We start from the raw sequence: 13,936 nt of genomic DNA, 5'->3' as shown, positions 1-13,936 counted from the left end.
TCAAGTTCTTTCTCAGATGGGTATCCTCAACAGGAATATCAAGCAACACCATGAAAAACAAACTTACCCGCGTTAACAATGGCATCGATCTCGAGCAACGTTATGTCCCCTCTATACAGAGAAACCTTTTCGCTCAATCTTCTCTTCAGTGGCACATGTTCCACAGAGTCTTCTTCTGCTGTAGAAGAAACAAAGAACAAAACTGTAGTACGGCCTACGGTGAGCATTTAATTTCTAATTCAAATTACTAAAGACAGACCACACTCATAGACTCCCCATCCCTCTATCTTGTGGTACACAACAGATGGCTGTGAAATCACAAGAAGATACTCTTTCAAATTACTGTGCATCACACAACTCTAAATGGCTAAAGACAACATTCACTCAAACAAAATTACAAAATACTCCCAACCCAAGAACTTATGTTCCAGACTGGCACCACACTTCATCATTTCTGCTTACCGGAAGAAAACCCTTGGTGGGATCAGTTTCTCTGTTCAAGGCTCAAAACTATGACATTTCTTACCTGCAAAGATCAGAGGCCTTGAGAATCACTTAGCATTCAGAAAGTTGTTAAAAACCAGTTATTCCAGATGTAATTCAACAAAGAATCCACATGAACTTAGTTTCTGGCTACAGACAGAAACCCCTTCAGAACACCCTAGTATCAACGAAGAGCAAATCCAGCAAAATCGCTTTACAAAGAGCCCCCTAATATCAGGGAGAACCACATTCCCCTAGAAGCCTAGCACCCATGCATCTGACTTAAACAAGTAACAGAATGACCAATGCAAATACCAAGGATTGTCTGCGCCTTAAAATCCTACTAGACAAACTTAAAGGACCTGTTACCCTCACAAAACTCAGCACTTTATATTAAAAACAAGTACATAGTCAAACAATTTCAACCAGGTTCAATATATATGGAAAAACAGACTGTATCAACACCATCAAAAGCTAAATGGAACAACCAAAGACACAACAACATATCACCTGCCCACAGATAATCAACTTTCAAATTTTCTTTCTACTCTGCATACTTTCCCAGATTGCATCCTCTCTCAATATCCTTGTCCCACAATATTTAAAAAAACTTTGAGTGAAAATTAACCCGAGCTATAGCTAGAAATTATTCTCTCTCCCACCTTAGAACTACGCTCTGCTTAGACTCCATCCTCTGCCTGCCTTAGTGCCTCGTAGTGTGTCCTACTCAATCACATTCTACCTGCCTTACATTCTCTATTGAACTTTGTTAAACTAACCATACCTCTCCATAGAATTCATAATAATTTCTGCAACATCTAACCTTTCCTAGTCCATCTCCTTATATCACACTCATAAATCACAAATTCTTGTCAGTGTAACTTCTGCTAGCAATCTCACAAAATCTAATCTCCTCAACACTGTTACTTTATCACAGTTGCTGCTTGCATGAACTGACTCTGAAAATCACACCTAACTCCTATTAGATTAATGCACCAATAAAAACAAGAGGAAGTACTTCAAACAGATTCCTAATAGTACAAGACTAATCTACAAATATAAACAGTAATACATTACAGGGTGGACCACTAACCTCAGATGTCAGAGTAGTATGCAATCCACCACAAAGCACTTCAAAGCCTCATCAGAGGTTGTAAGTGTAGCAAAGTGGGTTTCTGTTGCAGTACCCCCTCACCTTATGCCTGATTCTGATGCATCTTTGACTGAGTGTGCACTGGGTTCCTGCTAACCAGGTTTCCAGTGCCTGTGTTCTTTCTCAAAACTGTACCTTTGTTTCCACAACTGACACACCTCTGGCCCACATAGAAGCCCCTTGTTAAAGGTACCAGTGGTACCAAGGGCCTTGTGACCAGAGTGGGTCTCTAAGGGTTGCAGCATGTATCGACCGCCATAAGAGACCTCTCACCAAACACAAGCATACTGCCGCTGCAGCCTGCGTGTTTTGGTGCAGATAAAAGTGAAGAGTCGACCTGGCACACATCCTTGTGCGCCAGGCCTACCAGCACTGCAAGAGGCATAGGTAAGTCACCCCAACAGCAGGCCTTACAGCCCTACGTCAGGGTGTACTATACCTCATGGGAAGGTATAACTGCAAGAGCAGATATGCCACTATAGGGTCTAAGTCCATTCTTAGACATTACAAGTGCACAGTGAAGCCATACAGAGTACATGGGCTAGGAGCTTGTCACGGAGTTCCACAGCTCCATGATGGCTTCACCGAATTCCAAGACGTTTGGTAACAAACATCTCAGATTCTAGACCTGTTTCTGACTCCCTGAGGTGGGAGCCTTTTGCTCTTGTGGGTCAGAAACAAAACCTGCTCTGGGTGGAGGTGCTTCACATCTACCCCCAAGCAAAGAACGACGGGGAGCCTACAAAGGCGTCCTGCCCTTCGTTATGCTGACCAGCCAATGGAGATGCCTGCCACCCTGACCAAGCCTAACTTTTGATGGCAAGGTTGGCGGGAAAATGAGCAAATAGAGAGGTGTGTCCCCTCTCATCCAGGACCACGCCTAAAGTACCTGAGCTGAAGTGACGCCCTCCTTTGAAAATCCTCAATATTGTTTTGGAGGATTCTAGCCAAAAGGGTTAGGGGTATGCTTCCTCCCCATAGGGAGTGGACATATAAAGGGTGTAGTCACCCTAAAGGTTAGCAGCCCATTGGCTACTACCTTCTAACCCCTGTAATACCCATAAACACCTAAATTGAGTATTTAGGAGCACCCCGTATTTAGGGGCACCCCTGAACCTAAATCCTCAGATTACCGACGATCTACAAAGAAGAGGACAAAGAAAAGATGTGCAGCAAAAACAACAGTTGATGGACAGAATGCAGAACAATGTCATACATTCACCCCAGTACAGAGATCTGGGCCTAAATCCATTGTTTTTTTGCACTCCACACCACCCCAGTTCAGAAATGGCCATATGCAAATCAGCCTTGACCCTGTGCCTCATGGGAACAGTCCAGCCCGAACTGCCAAGCCATGTCTTCCCTGGACCGGAATCAAGCATCCTAGGACCGGTTTCTGGCTATCAGCCGTCATCAGCCAGGATAGCTTAACTCCAGTGGTGTGGAGAGCCCAGGACTCACGTCTGAGCATACCCGTCCCACTCGGGGTGACAAATGCAAAAACAACAGTTGATGGACAGAATGCAGAACAATGTCATACATTCACCCCAGTACAGAGATCTGGGCCTAAATCCATCGTTTTTTTGCAGTCCACACCACCCCAGTTCAGACATGGCCATATGCAAATCAGCCTTGACCCTGTGCTTCATGGAAAAGTCCAGCCCGAACTGCCAAGCCATGTCTTCCCTGGACCGGAATCAAGCATCCTAGGACCGGTTTCTGGCTATCAGCGGTCATCAGCCAGGATAGCTTCACTCCAGTGGTGTGGAGAGCACGGGACTCACGTCTGAGAATACCCGTCCCACTCGGGGTGACAAATGCAAAAACAGTTGATGGACAGAATGCAGAACAATGTCATACATTCACCCCAGTACAAAGATCTGGGCCTAAATCCATCGTTTTTTGCACTCCACACCACCCCAGTTCAGACATGGCCGCGAAGACTGATGACACCATCCGACTTGGCCACTGCCCTACCGGCAAGTCTGCAGCCCTCAAAGACCCTGCTACAGAAGAACAACTTGTCCCACCACCGAGCGACTTCCAGAACCCTGGGAGAACTGCCTGCCTTCTAAAAAGACTCCGGGTCTTCCCCGCGGACAGCGGACCTGTCCAGAAGAAAACCAACTTTAATGACCAAGTGCTCTGCCAGTGGGACCACAAAGTCTACCACCTCGGCCTCCGAAGCCCACAGCCCGAGTCCAAGAGGCCCACCAGTCCAGAAAAGGTTCCCTAGCCATCTGGAGCAACAGTCCCTTGTGGGTTGACACCTGCTGGACTCCACACCGACCCCTGCACGACAACCCATCTAACCACGACCGCAGTGGTAAGCTGACTTCCGACGCCAAAGGACATCCCTGCACCTGGTGCCCCTTGGGAGATCTACCGAGTGTGTCCCAACACTCCAGAACATCCCAACTTACCTGTGCAGCTGTAGGTTTCTTTTGTCCAGCCTCCTAGTCTGAGCCTGCAGCCTTTTTTCAAGTTTGAGATTCACCATTGGTTTGGATAACATTGTACTGATGCAGTGTCCACCTTTTCCAGTGAAAAACAGTGGCATTGCAAAACGTATTTTTACTGCAACAAAGTATCTTTGGTTCTATGATATAAATATACAAAAAGTCATATTTTTACAAACCAATGGTCTCGGATTTAGTCATTGAGGGAGTGTAATCATTTCTTGCATGTGTGTACAACAAATGCTTAGTACTGACATCTGGTAAGCCTTACTGCTCGCCGACACTACCACAAAAGCGAGCACTAGTATCTACTTTAGCCTCTGTAAAGCTGCTGGGGATCCACTGGACTCTATGCACACTATACCTTACTTTGGTAAATTATATCTAGAGTCAGCCTCCTACAGTAAGGTCTATATAAATGCAATTATAATATAATGCAGTACAGAGATGCTTCTAGAAACACTACAACAGACACGTGAAGAGTGTAGTGCTTCAGTTGTATATACGCTTGACAGCAACATCTATACCTTATAGGTGAGATATAGAACGTCTGCTTTAAATCATACGTATAATTTACATAAAGAGTTTTTAAGACTGACATTGTACAATGTACTATCTGAATAAATAGCATATCAATGGTCAACAGGAGGTGTGGAACTTCTTCTTTACCCTCTCCATCATCTTGAGCAACGCAGAGAATTAAGCCTGGAAAATGTCCCTGATATTTGTCTCAAAAACATTTATACCGGCTCCAAACCTAACAAAGTGTGGTTTGTAAGTTAAATCTAAAAACAATCAATATATCTTGCTTGTAAGAAGTACAGATAGGTTAAGTCTTAAACAAGTATTCATGGTAAGAAACAACAAAGTAAACATCCACAAAGCCAGGCGGGGAAAACAGAAATTACAAAATAATTGTGGGTTATGAACAAATCAAGAAAGGTCTTGTGTGATAATGACAAAAGAAGCGCTGACAAAATAAAGGAATGCTACAAAGATGAAAAATAAGTTAAATAATATTTATTTTAAGCACAAGAACAATTAGGAAATCGGTTCTTATGCACAAAGATGAAATGATACAACAAATTACTACTCAGAAGATATTCACAAACTACATTCCAAAACAAGTCTACAGAATCACCAACCGACACCAGTATGTGAAACAGAAAGGTCTTCAATTCACTATGGAACATTCGCAGGATGGTGCAACAATATAGAGATACAGTAACTACATTCCAGAACCTCAGCGTCGCAGAAAAGTAGGCTTTCCATTTGGTGACTGCGCTTTTCTTTTCAGTTATACATATTTTTAATTTTAAATATATTTATTAGCATTTTCAATATTACAACAACAACACAGAGGTATAGAGGGCACTTTGCCAAAAGCACATGAACCAATGATACTCAGGCATTAAAGAAAATCACATCTGTAGTATCGAACATAGCACAAGTGTCGACGATTCCTGGCAAAGATGTAATAGCGATATACTAATCTTTACCTCCAATGAACTACAAATATACATAAAAGAAAGAAAAACAATGAAAAATGGAAATGAACCCCCCCCCCCTCCCTTCCCTGTGCCTTTAATCGCCATAGCCCTAAAGGCCAGTCTCCTGGCCTTATACAAACCTTCAGGCATCACCTTGTGGACGGTGGTGTTTGTGCTGTCCATAAGTTGGATAAATGCAGGACTCTCAAATATTTGGGTTGGGTAAGTTCGTTGAAATCTGACAAGAGCAATGATAAACAAGCATTTGCAATGCAATAGGTCTCGCATTTGCGAGGGTTTCTGCTATTGGCATTGTAAATGACAATGCCTTTTTTATGTTATATTTCGTTTGTCAATTTTCAACTCCGTTCATCTGCTTCACGTACGCTTGATTCCTTCTATTCCGGACACCACAAACTGCACACATTAATTCTTTAAAAAAAATCATTTGTAATGGAAAGAAACACAAAACGCCCATAGTTTGCACATAGTAAACACTTCCGCTTCCTCCAATTTGAGGCCACCTCGCTCGGCTTTTACTTCCCCGCCCCCACGTGTAGAATTGAACACACCATAACCTTACCTGCCTTCTACTCCACTTCTCAATTGGTTGCTCGACATGAACATAAAAGAGGGTATTGGTTGGTTTCACGTACCGATCAAGAGTAAGAACGACTTCCTGTGAAAAGGGAAAACGGACGACTACACGAGAGTCTATTCGTTAACGCGCGCAAACAAACTGGCCAACTTGGTTGGACTCGGGGCACTCACCAATGTAAGCATACGTATTAATGATTTCCTCCATTCTACTGAACTGCTTCGGGAAATACACCTGGCTTGTTTTAATCAATACCAAAAAGTTTAAAACGGATTCCTAATTACCTCTGTAGAATGACCTTAGTTACAAACACGAAAGCGCCCCATGCTAAAATGGCCGCCATTTATCCGTGCACCAGCTTTCATCGTGCTGAACCAAGCGAAAACCCCCGTCCCAAAAAGGCGCAGGGTTTACAGGATAGGCGCATCAAATCGAAACTGTCAAACATAGATCGGGTGGGGGAAACATGCTATAACAAGTCGTAACAAGGACAACAAGTCGGCCTGGAGCGCAGAACAGCCTTGGAAGAGACATGGGAGGGCAGGAGCGTGAAGCCGTGAGCATGCACGTTGGCGTTCCCTGCGGCTCGTGCCAGCGGCGGCGCCTGCAGTCTTCGCCCATTTTTGGGAAGCGTGTCTTAGAAGCGCGTTCACAGACCGGAGTCTGCTCGTGCACCGGTCTGTACCACTTGGGGAGGCAACACAACCACAATAAGGCTCGCTGGCGACAGCGCTTCGCGCTGCAACGCCAGGCGAGCCCTAAAAAAGGGCTCCATGTCTTCTGGAAGGAATCTGTGGTATTATTTAAGGTGGAGGAGATCCCTTCTATCCCCAAAACGAACACCAGCCTATATAGCCAGGCTGTATGCTGGGGTGTTTGGAGGTGCCCCAGTGGGACAATATGTTTTGCAAAGCCGCCCCCAAAAGCCATCCCCATCTGGCGACCTTGCATGCTTTTGAGAGGTAATGTGATGGGACCGGTAGTCTTGGTATCTGTGTTTTAAAGAGCTTGTCTACCGTGTCTAGGATTCTAGATCAATAGTCTGTTAATAGAGGGCTCTCCCATAGTATGTGTAGCAGTGTACCTTCATTGTCACATCCCCTCCAGCAAGTGGGACTCCGCTGAGGGTTGCCCCAGTGCAGAAGCGCTGGTGTGAGGTACCAATAGGTTGCGCTTTTCATGGTGGATTCTACGCTGGCCACGTTGCACGCTGTGTGTTTCGCTCTGTAGTAGATCCCTTCCAGCCGTGTGAGTTCCCCGCCTAGCTCTCTCTCCCATCTCTTCCGGCTCGGTGTGGCCTGCGGTGGTGTGCAGTGTCTAACCATGTTGTACATGTCCGTGATCAACCCTCTATCGGAAGTTTTGGAGATAAGCCATTGTTCATATTTAGTTAAAAAGCGGGACCCTTGCTCCCTGACCTCCCCTTGGAGTACCCAGTGACGGAGCTGTAGATATTTCAACCTCTCAGCCTCGGGGATCCCATAATCAAACTTCATTTGGGGGAACCAGAGAATGCCGGACAGGTCAAAAAGGTGACCCACTAAGCGGCAGGGGACTCTCTTCATGCAAGGAATAATTCCAGGAGTGAATTCGCTATTACCAAATAATGGGGTTAGTGGGGAAGGGAAGGTGGTAAGCTTCCTCTTCGTCGCTACTGCATCCCAAACGGACAGCACTGATTTGGTTATGGACGATCTCATCAACCCTCTCAGGCGTTGGGTCTTCTTCAAGAAGGTGAGCTTCCAGACCGGGATCCCGCGAGTGCCCTATCTTGGAAGAGCCATCTCTTCTCGAACTCGGGTCGTGCCCAATACATATTTTTAAAGCACAGTATGGCCCTTGAGGGTATACTTGTGCTTTGCCGGTGTGAGCGGCTAGGCTTGTGGAGACTTACTCAAAGAGCCAAGTCTTCTGCTTCTTGCATGGTGTGGGCAGTTGTTCCAAGCTTTTAGAGTGATGTATGAGAAGGCACAACCTTACCTGCTTTTGTGTAAGCATGGAACGTGTGATATTGAAAGTCTGGCTGAGTGGCAGTGCCTGGAGGATTGATGGAATGTACACAACTGTTCAAGTACTGGGTCTGTGTTGGTGTAGTACTTTCTTAAAAAAAATATATACTTATTATTTATCTAGAAATACAGTGAATAATAATATAATTAATCAGAAGAAATATAGATAAGATCTTAAAACAGTAGAAACAGTAAGAAGATATAAGAAGGGTATAAAAAACATGATGGTCCAGAAGCATAGCACAATACAATATGATCAGAATAAAAACAAAGATGCCCATTATGCAAATTTCATAGTGCGGCCCACATTCTTTAAGCTTTAAGATCATAAAGGTAAATTAAGCCTGGCAAAATGCAGAATCACAATTAATTAGTTCAAATTCATACCTAGGCTAAAATAGGAAAGAGGGATTATGTATTATACCGAGATTATAATAGCGGCCACAAGGGGTCCAAAAATACAGAATATACAGGTTTTACTGAATGTATTGCCCTTAGCAATCAATAAAGGACTAGTTTCCGGGGCACATCGGCACAAACCAGTCTCTACTATTCATTGGTAGTCCAGGTTAGCATAGGTCCCCAGATCTTTCAACCGCGTTTCCCAGACCGCCACCCCATACAGTTATTTAAAGCTCTTTCCTGGTTATAAATATGGAATAGCCAGGCAGTATAGGTAAGGGGATCTAAATCTTTCTACTTTGTAGCAATCAGCAAGCGGGCTACTGCTACTGAAATAAAGACAACATATGCATAGGGCTGTTATAGTTGGGCTTTCTCATCATACCCTAGGAGCATCATATGTGAGGAGATGCCCACTCCCTGCCCCAATACATTTTGCAAAAAGGCTTCGACTCCTCTTTTTAAAGGATCCAACTTTTCACAGTCGTAAAACACATGGACCACATCTGCTGGGCCTTGCCCGCATCTTGGGCAGTGGTCGTTTTCTCTTTTCCCCCCAACCAAATAGCTTGGCCAGGGTGAAATATAAATTGAAGACTGTCTTGTAGTATTGAGTCTTCTAGTTGGCTGAACGAAAAATCTTTTTGGCTACAGCACTAGACATGCATAAATCTGTATCGCTTTCCCCTAGCTTACTGGCCCTATTAGATTATACTTTCACTAGATCGTCCGGGGTAGCTTCTATGAGAAATTTATATATGTGTTTTATCCAACACTCTCCATGAAGAACAGCTTCTAAAAGAGGAATCTTATCTGTGGAAAACGCTTCAGACTTACACTGTTTAATTGTTTCTTTCAATTGAATATACTTAAAGTAAGACCCCACATCTATGCCATAGTGTTCCATTAACTCGGCAAAAGAAGCCAATCGATCCGTTAGAAAGATATCCCCTATTTTACTTATGCCAGCTTGCTCCCATTGTCTTCCCATCCCATCATAGAAGGGGGCAGGAAAACCGATGATCGCCACAAGGATGTATATTTATGGTACCTTGATAGCTTCAGCAGTTTACCTACCTATATGGGGGGGTAGGCCTTCATCTTTCTGGATGACCGTAGCCTGATATAAACAAGATTCCCATCTGCTGAAGCATTGTGGCCCAGTAATAGTAAAGTTCATTTGGAACCACCCAACCCCCTCGTTCCTGAGGAAGGGTTAAGAATTTTAGTGACCGTCTGAACTTCTTGTATTACCATGTGAAATTTGAAAACAGTGCATCAAGTTTTTTTATCTTAATAGTTTCAGCCTCTAGAGGGATAGAGCGGAATAAATACAGTTTTTTTGGGAACATAACCATTTTAAGGATGTTTCACCTCCCAATTGAGATGTGCAGCTTATCGATTTGCTTTAGATCTTAACTGATTTTAGCTATCAGAGGATCCATGGTCGTTGGCCAGATTAAATCCACATTTGAGGTTAACCTCAAACCTAGATATTTGGCCTCTTCAGTCCTATGAGGATCCTGAAGAATGGTGTTCCTGGTACAGACAATCTGGGTCTTCACTGTGTTTAAGAGATACCCATCCTGCCTTCCAAATTCCTTTGCCAAAATATCTACCTGTGCGATTGCACTCCATGGATCGGAAGTCGCTATGGCTATGTCATCAGCATATGACAACACTTTAGTGTCATAGCCCCTGACCGAAACTAGCTTGATTATCTGATCTGTGAGGATTGCTCTAATAAATGAATCAATATAGAGAGCAAGCGAATCAGCGAACACGGACACCCTTCTCTCGTCCCCCTAGTGACCTCAATCCTTTCGGATTCCGTGTCCATCATTTGTATTCTGGCATATGGTTGACAGTACATTGCTTTAATGGCAATAATTAATTGTGGTCCAATTCCATTCTGCCTTAAAATATCCCAAAAATAATCCCATGCGTCTCTGTCAAATGCTCAATGGGTCTCCCACCCCCGATCCCGGCAGAAGAGGGTAGGTCGGCTGGCCTTTTGTGGATTTTTCAAAACCACACAAGGAAATTCCTTGTGATATACCTGCCGGGTATCAATGAAGTAGATAGCATATGACCAACCCTAGTTGGGTTTCTCTATCAGGTACTACACATTGCATGTTTTAGGCTGGTTAAAAGGGTATAGCACACCATACAACCACCCATGTGTAGATAGATTTGATTTTATTACGTCCTGACGCGTCCTGACGAATCGCCACCAGATTGATTAACTACCAGGCGAGAAACATGTTGAGTGCACAATAGAGCGCCCTACCTGAGATATAATCTCAGACATGCCCCTTTGTTTCTTTTAATCAGGGTGAGAGACCCATTGATTAAAATAGTTTTCGCTGATACTCCCTGACCTGTTGTAATACTTTTTTCAAGTTATACACCTTCACACCTTCATCTACACTGATTAGGCCCCTCACTTCCAAGGCACCAAACGGCATTTGGAATAAAAGATCTCCACCAAAGAGCCCCTCATAGGGGACGAGGAGCAACCCATATGATGAAGTATGACACCATGCCGGGTGTTTGAGGGCCCTAGATTCCAAGAGGAGGAATCCTCATCTTCCTACACTTCACGACCACACAAAACCAGTTTCCTTTGGTCTCAAAATTAGGAACAGCATACTTTTTGTATCTTCATTATTGTTAGGGCATGGATGCTGGACCTGTCTAAAAAGCCCCTTTGTCTCTCCTTTGTAATTGACAACAAGACCAGGCACATGAATCGCATCTAATCAACATCAAAGACAAACTAACAAACACAAGTAGCAGGTTTATGGCCACAAATAACCTTTTGGAAGTAACTGATGACTACTGACCGATCATGATAACGAAGCATGGCATTTAGAGTTATAAATATATATATTAATATATATATATATTAATATATATATATATATATATATATATATATATATATATATATATATATATATATATATATATATATATATATATATATATATATATATATATATATATATATATATATATATATATATATATATATATCTATCAGCCCCTGCTCCGTCAGTGGTCGGCGGAACACAACAGGTTTTAGACCTCCAATGGCCCCACAGAGTGCAGCGAAAATCCGGCCCAGAAATCAATCCAGCCTCAAGTGATATACACACACATATATATATATACACACATATATATATATATATATATATATATACTCACACACATATATATGTATGTGTATATATATATATATATATATATATATATATATTACACACACATTACCTACTGGCGGTCGCCAGTAGGTATATATAGTTAGGATTTTTTCTCTATGGGATTTTGGAAAATTCTATGTCTAATAACTTTGGCGTTTGTGGACGGAATTGGCTGAAATTTTCAGGAAAATGGAACATTTTGTTTCTGAGCAGCCCCTGAAAATTTGGGGGGGGTTCGTCAAGGGGGGGCCGAGAAAAAAAGGGGGGTCCCAAAACGTGTTTTTAACATTGAGTTTTCCATAGGGCGGTTGGCCTCACTTTTAGCCCGAACGGCTGAATGGATTTGCACGAAACTTGGCAAAATTGTAGGGACTGGTAGCCCGATGTGCCTTTGCTAGGTCTCAATATATGTGCTCCAGTGGATTTTGAGAAATTAACGTTAAAAAAAAAGATATATATCTGTAACAGCGGACCAGGCAGCGCTCCGGTTCGCGGACTTTACGCGTTACGGAGCTTTGTGAAGCGAAGCTGATTGGTTCACCGGCGTCTGTAAACATTCCAAACAGTCCGTAGCGGCCGCCATCTTGTCTCTCGGTAGGATCGAGAGACAAGAGGAGGCCAAAGCGAAGGGGCAAATGACCATAAGGGGGCATAGTAGATCCTCCCTGACCCCCTAGGTTTGATGTGGAGGTTTTAAAAGGGCCCCGCGGGGCAAAAAAAAAAATAATAATAATAATCGAACGGCTGAATGGATTTGCACGAAACTTGGCAAAATTGTAGGGACTGGTAGCTCGATGTGCCTTTGCTAGGTCTCAATATATGTGCTTCAGTGGATTTTGAGAAATTAACGTTCAAAAAAAAGATATATATCTGTAACAGCGCTCCGCTTCGCGGAGATAAAATTATCTCTGTATTACCTAGCTGTTGCTAACACCAGTTAGCGACCGCTAGTAGGAGATAGCGACCATCTTGGGCCCCACTTTGCATGTCAGTGATATTTATCACTAATGACATGCAAAGTGGGCATGCTAAGATGTTAGCGACTGGAAACAGTCGCTAACATCGCTATCTCCTATTACCAACGTTTGGAGATATTCGCGCTAAGCGCGAATATCTCCAAAAGCTACCACCTGCCCTGAGCAGTTCTTAGCCATGTTATCCAATGGGAGGTGGATAACATGGCTAAGAGCATTAGCTCGGTAATGCATGAATATCGCTGAGTTTTCAGCGATATTAATGCATTGCGGTCGTTTTTTATTGCATTTGCGATAAACCTTGATAATAGCAAGGTTTATCTGCGATAATTTCTGACGATGCTTAGCGGTAAAAAATTCGTTGCTAAGCATCGTTAGGGATAAATATCGCTTAACTTTGGTAATATGCCCCAACGTCTGTTAACGTTCGATTCGAAGGAAATCAGGAAGTGTTGAAAAAGATTGTCTGCGCCATCTTGCCTTTTTTCAAATGCCACACTTTTGTCGTGCACGGTAGTCATTTTAGATGCCTTGACCAGACCCACTCTCTGCACGCTGTCGATCCTTAGCATGGCTCCCCACCCTCGCAAGCATCTCCCCCAGGCACTGGTCACCCCCGTTCTCTGTCTTATGCATGGGTAATAAACCTCCCCCCATCTGCGCTGCTCTTCCCTGAGAATCACACCCTGTGCCCGCCCGACACCTCCCTTTCGCCCTATTCACTACCGCACCCTCTGACACTCCTTTTCCTCTGTGTCCGATTGTCCAGGCCGGTCCTAGGCTATCAGCTAGCCCTGCAGATGTAGTTTATGGCCCCAGCTGTAAAGAATCACCCGTCTTCAAAGGAGTTATAGTAGATCAAGGCCCACACTCGATGAGATCCGTCACAGCACACGCGTTCCTACTATCTGAAAACCATCCTGTATTGTGATTGGGGAGGGGACCGAGCCTGAAGCGGAAGATTCCAGGGATGACTCTTTGTACATCAAAGTTTTTACAATTATGTGTCACATTAAAAATATATAGCACTCCAACAAAGTAGTAAGATTATAAAACTTTAATAACTTATAAATATATACAACAAAACAAAAACATTTAAACATTTTTAGGGAAAAACAACGAAGTAGCGGTCGGCTGTGCGAATAGTCCCAACGCAGCA

At 43.5% G+C, this 13,936-nt stretch overlaps 1 protein-coding gene across 4 annotated transcripts in view; it reads right to left on the bottom strand.

Annotated features, from left to right (window-relative positions):
- MACROD2 (mono-ADP ribosylhydrolase 2) overlaps window positions 1-13,936 on the bottom strand; it is a 1,869,528-nt gene that overhangs the window by 1,675,419 nt on the left and 180,173 nt on the right. For all 4 annotated transcript variants that reach the window (XM_078647087.1, XM_078647088.1, XM_078647086.1 and 1 more), the window contains exon 3: window positions 68-178. In XM_078647087.1, the coding sequence (XP_078503213.1) occupies window positions 68-178 (111 nt within the window). The remainder of the gene's footprint in view (window positions 1-67; window positions 179-13,936) is intronic.

Source organism: Lissotriton helveticus, chromosome 6, assembly GCF_964261635.1.
Source record: "Lissotriton helveticus chromosome 6, aLisHel1.1, whole genome shotgun sequence".
Taxonomy (NCBI): Eukaryota; Metazoa; Chordata; class Amphibia; order Caudata; family Salamandridae; genus Lissotriton; species Lissotriton helveticus.
This window is presented reverse-complemented; position numbering and strand designations above follow the sequence as displayed.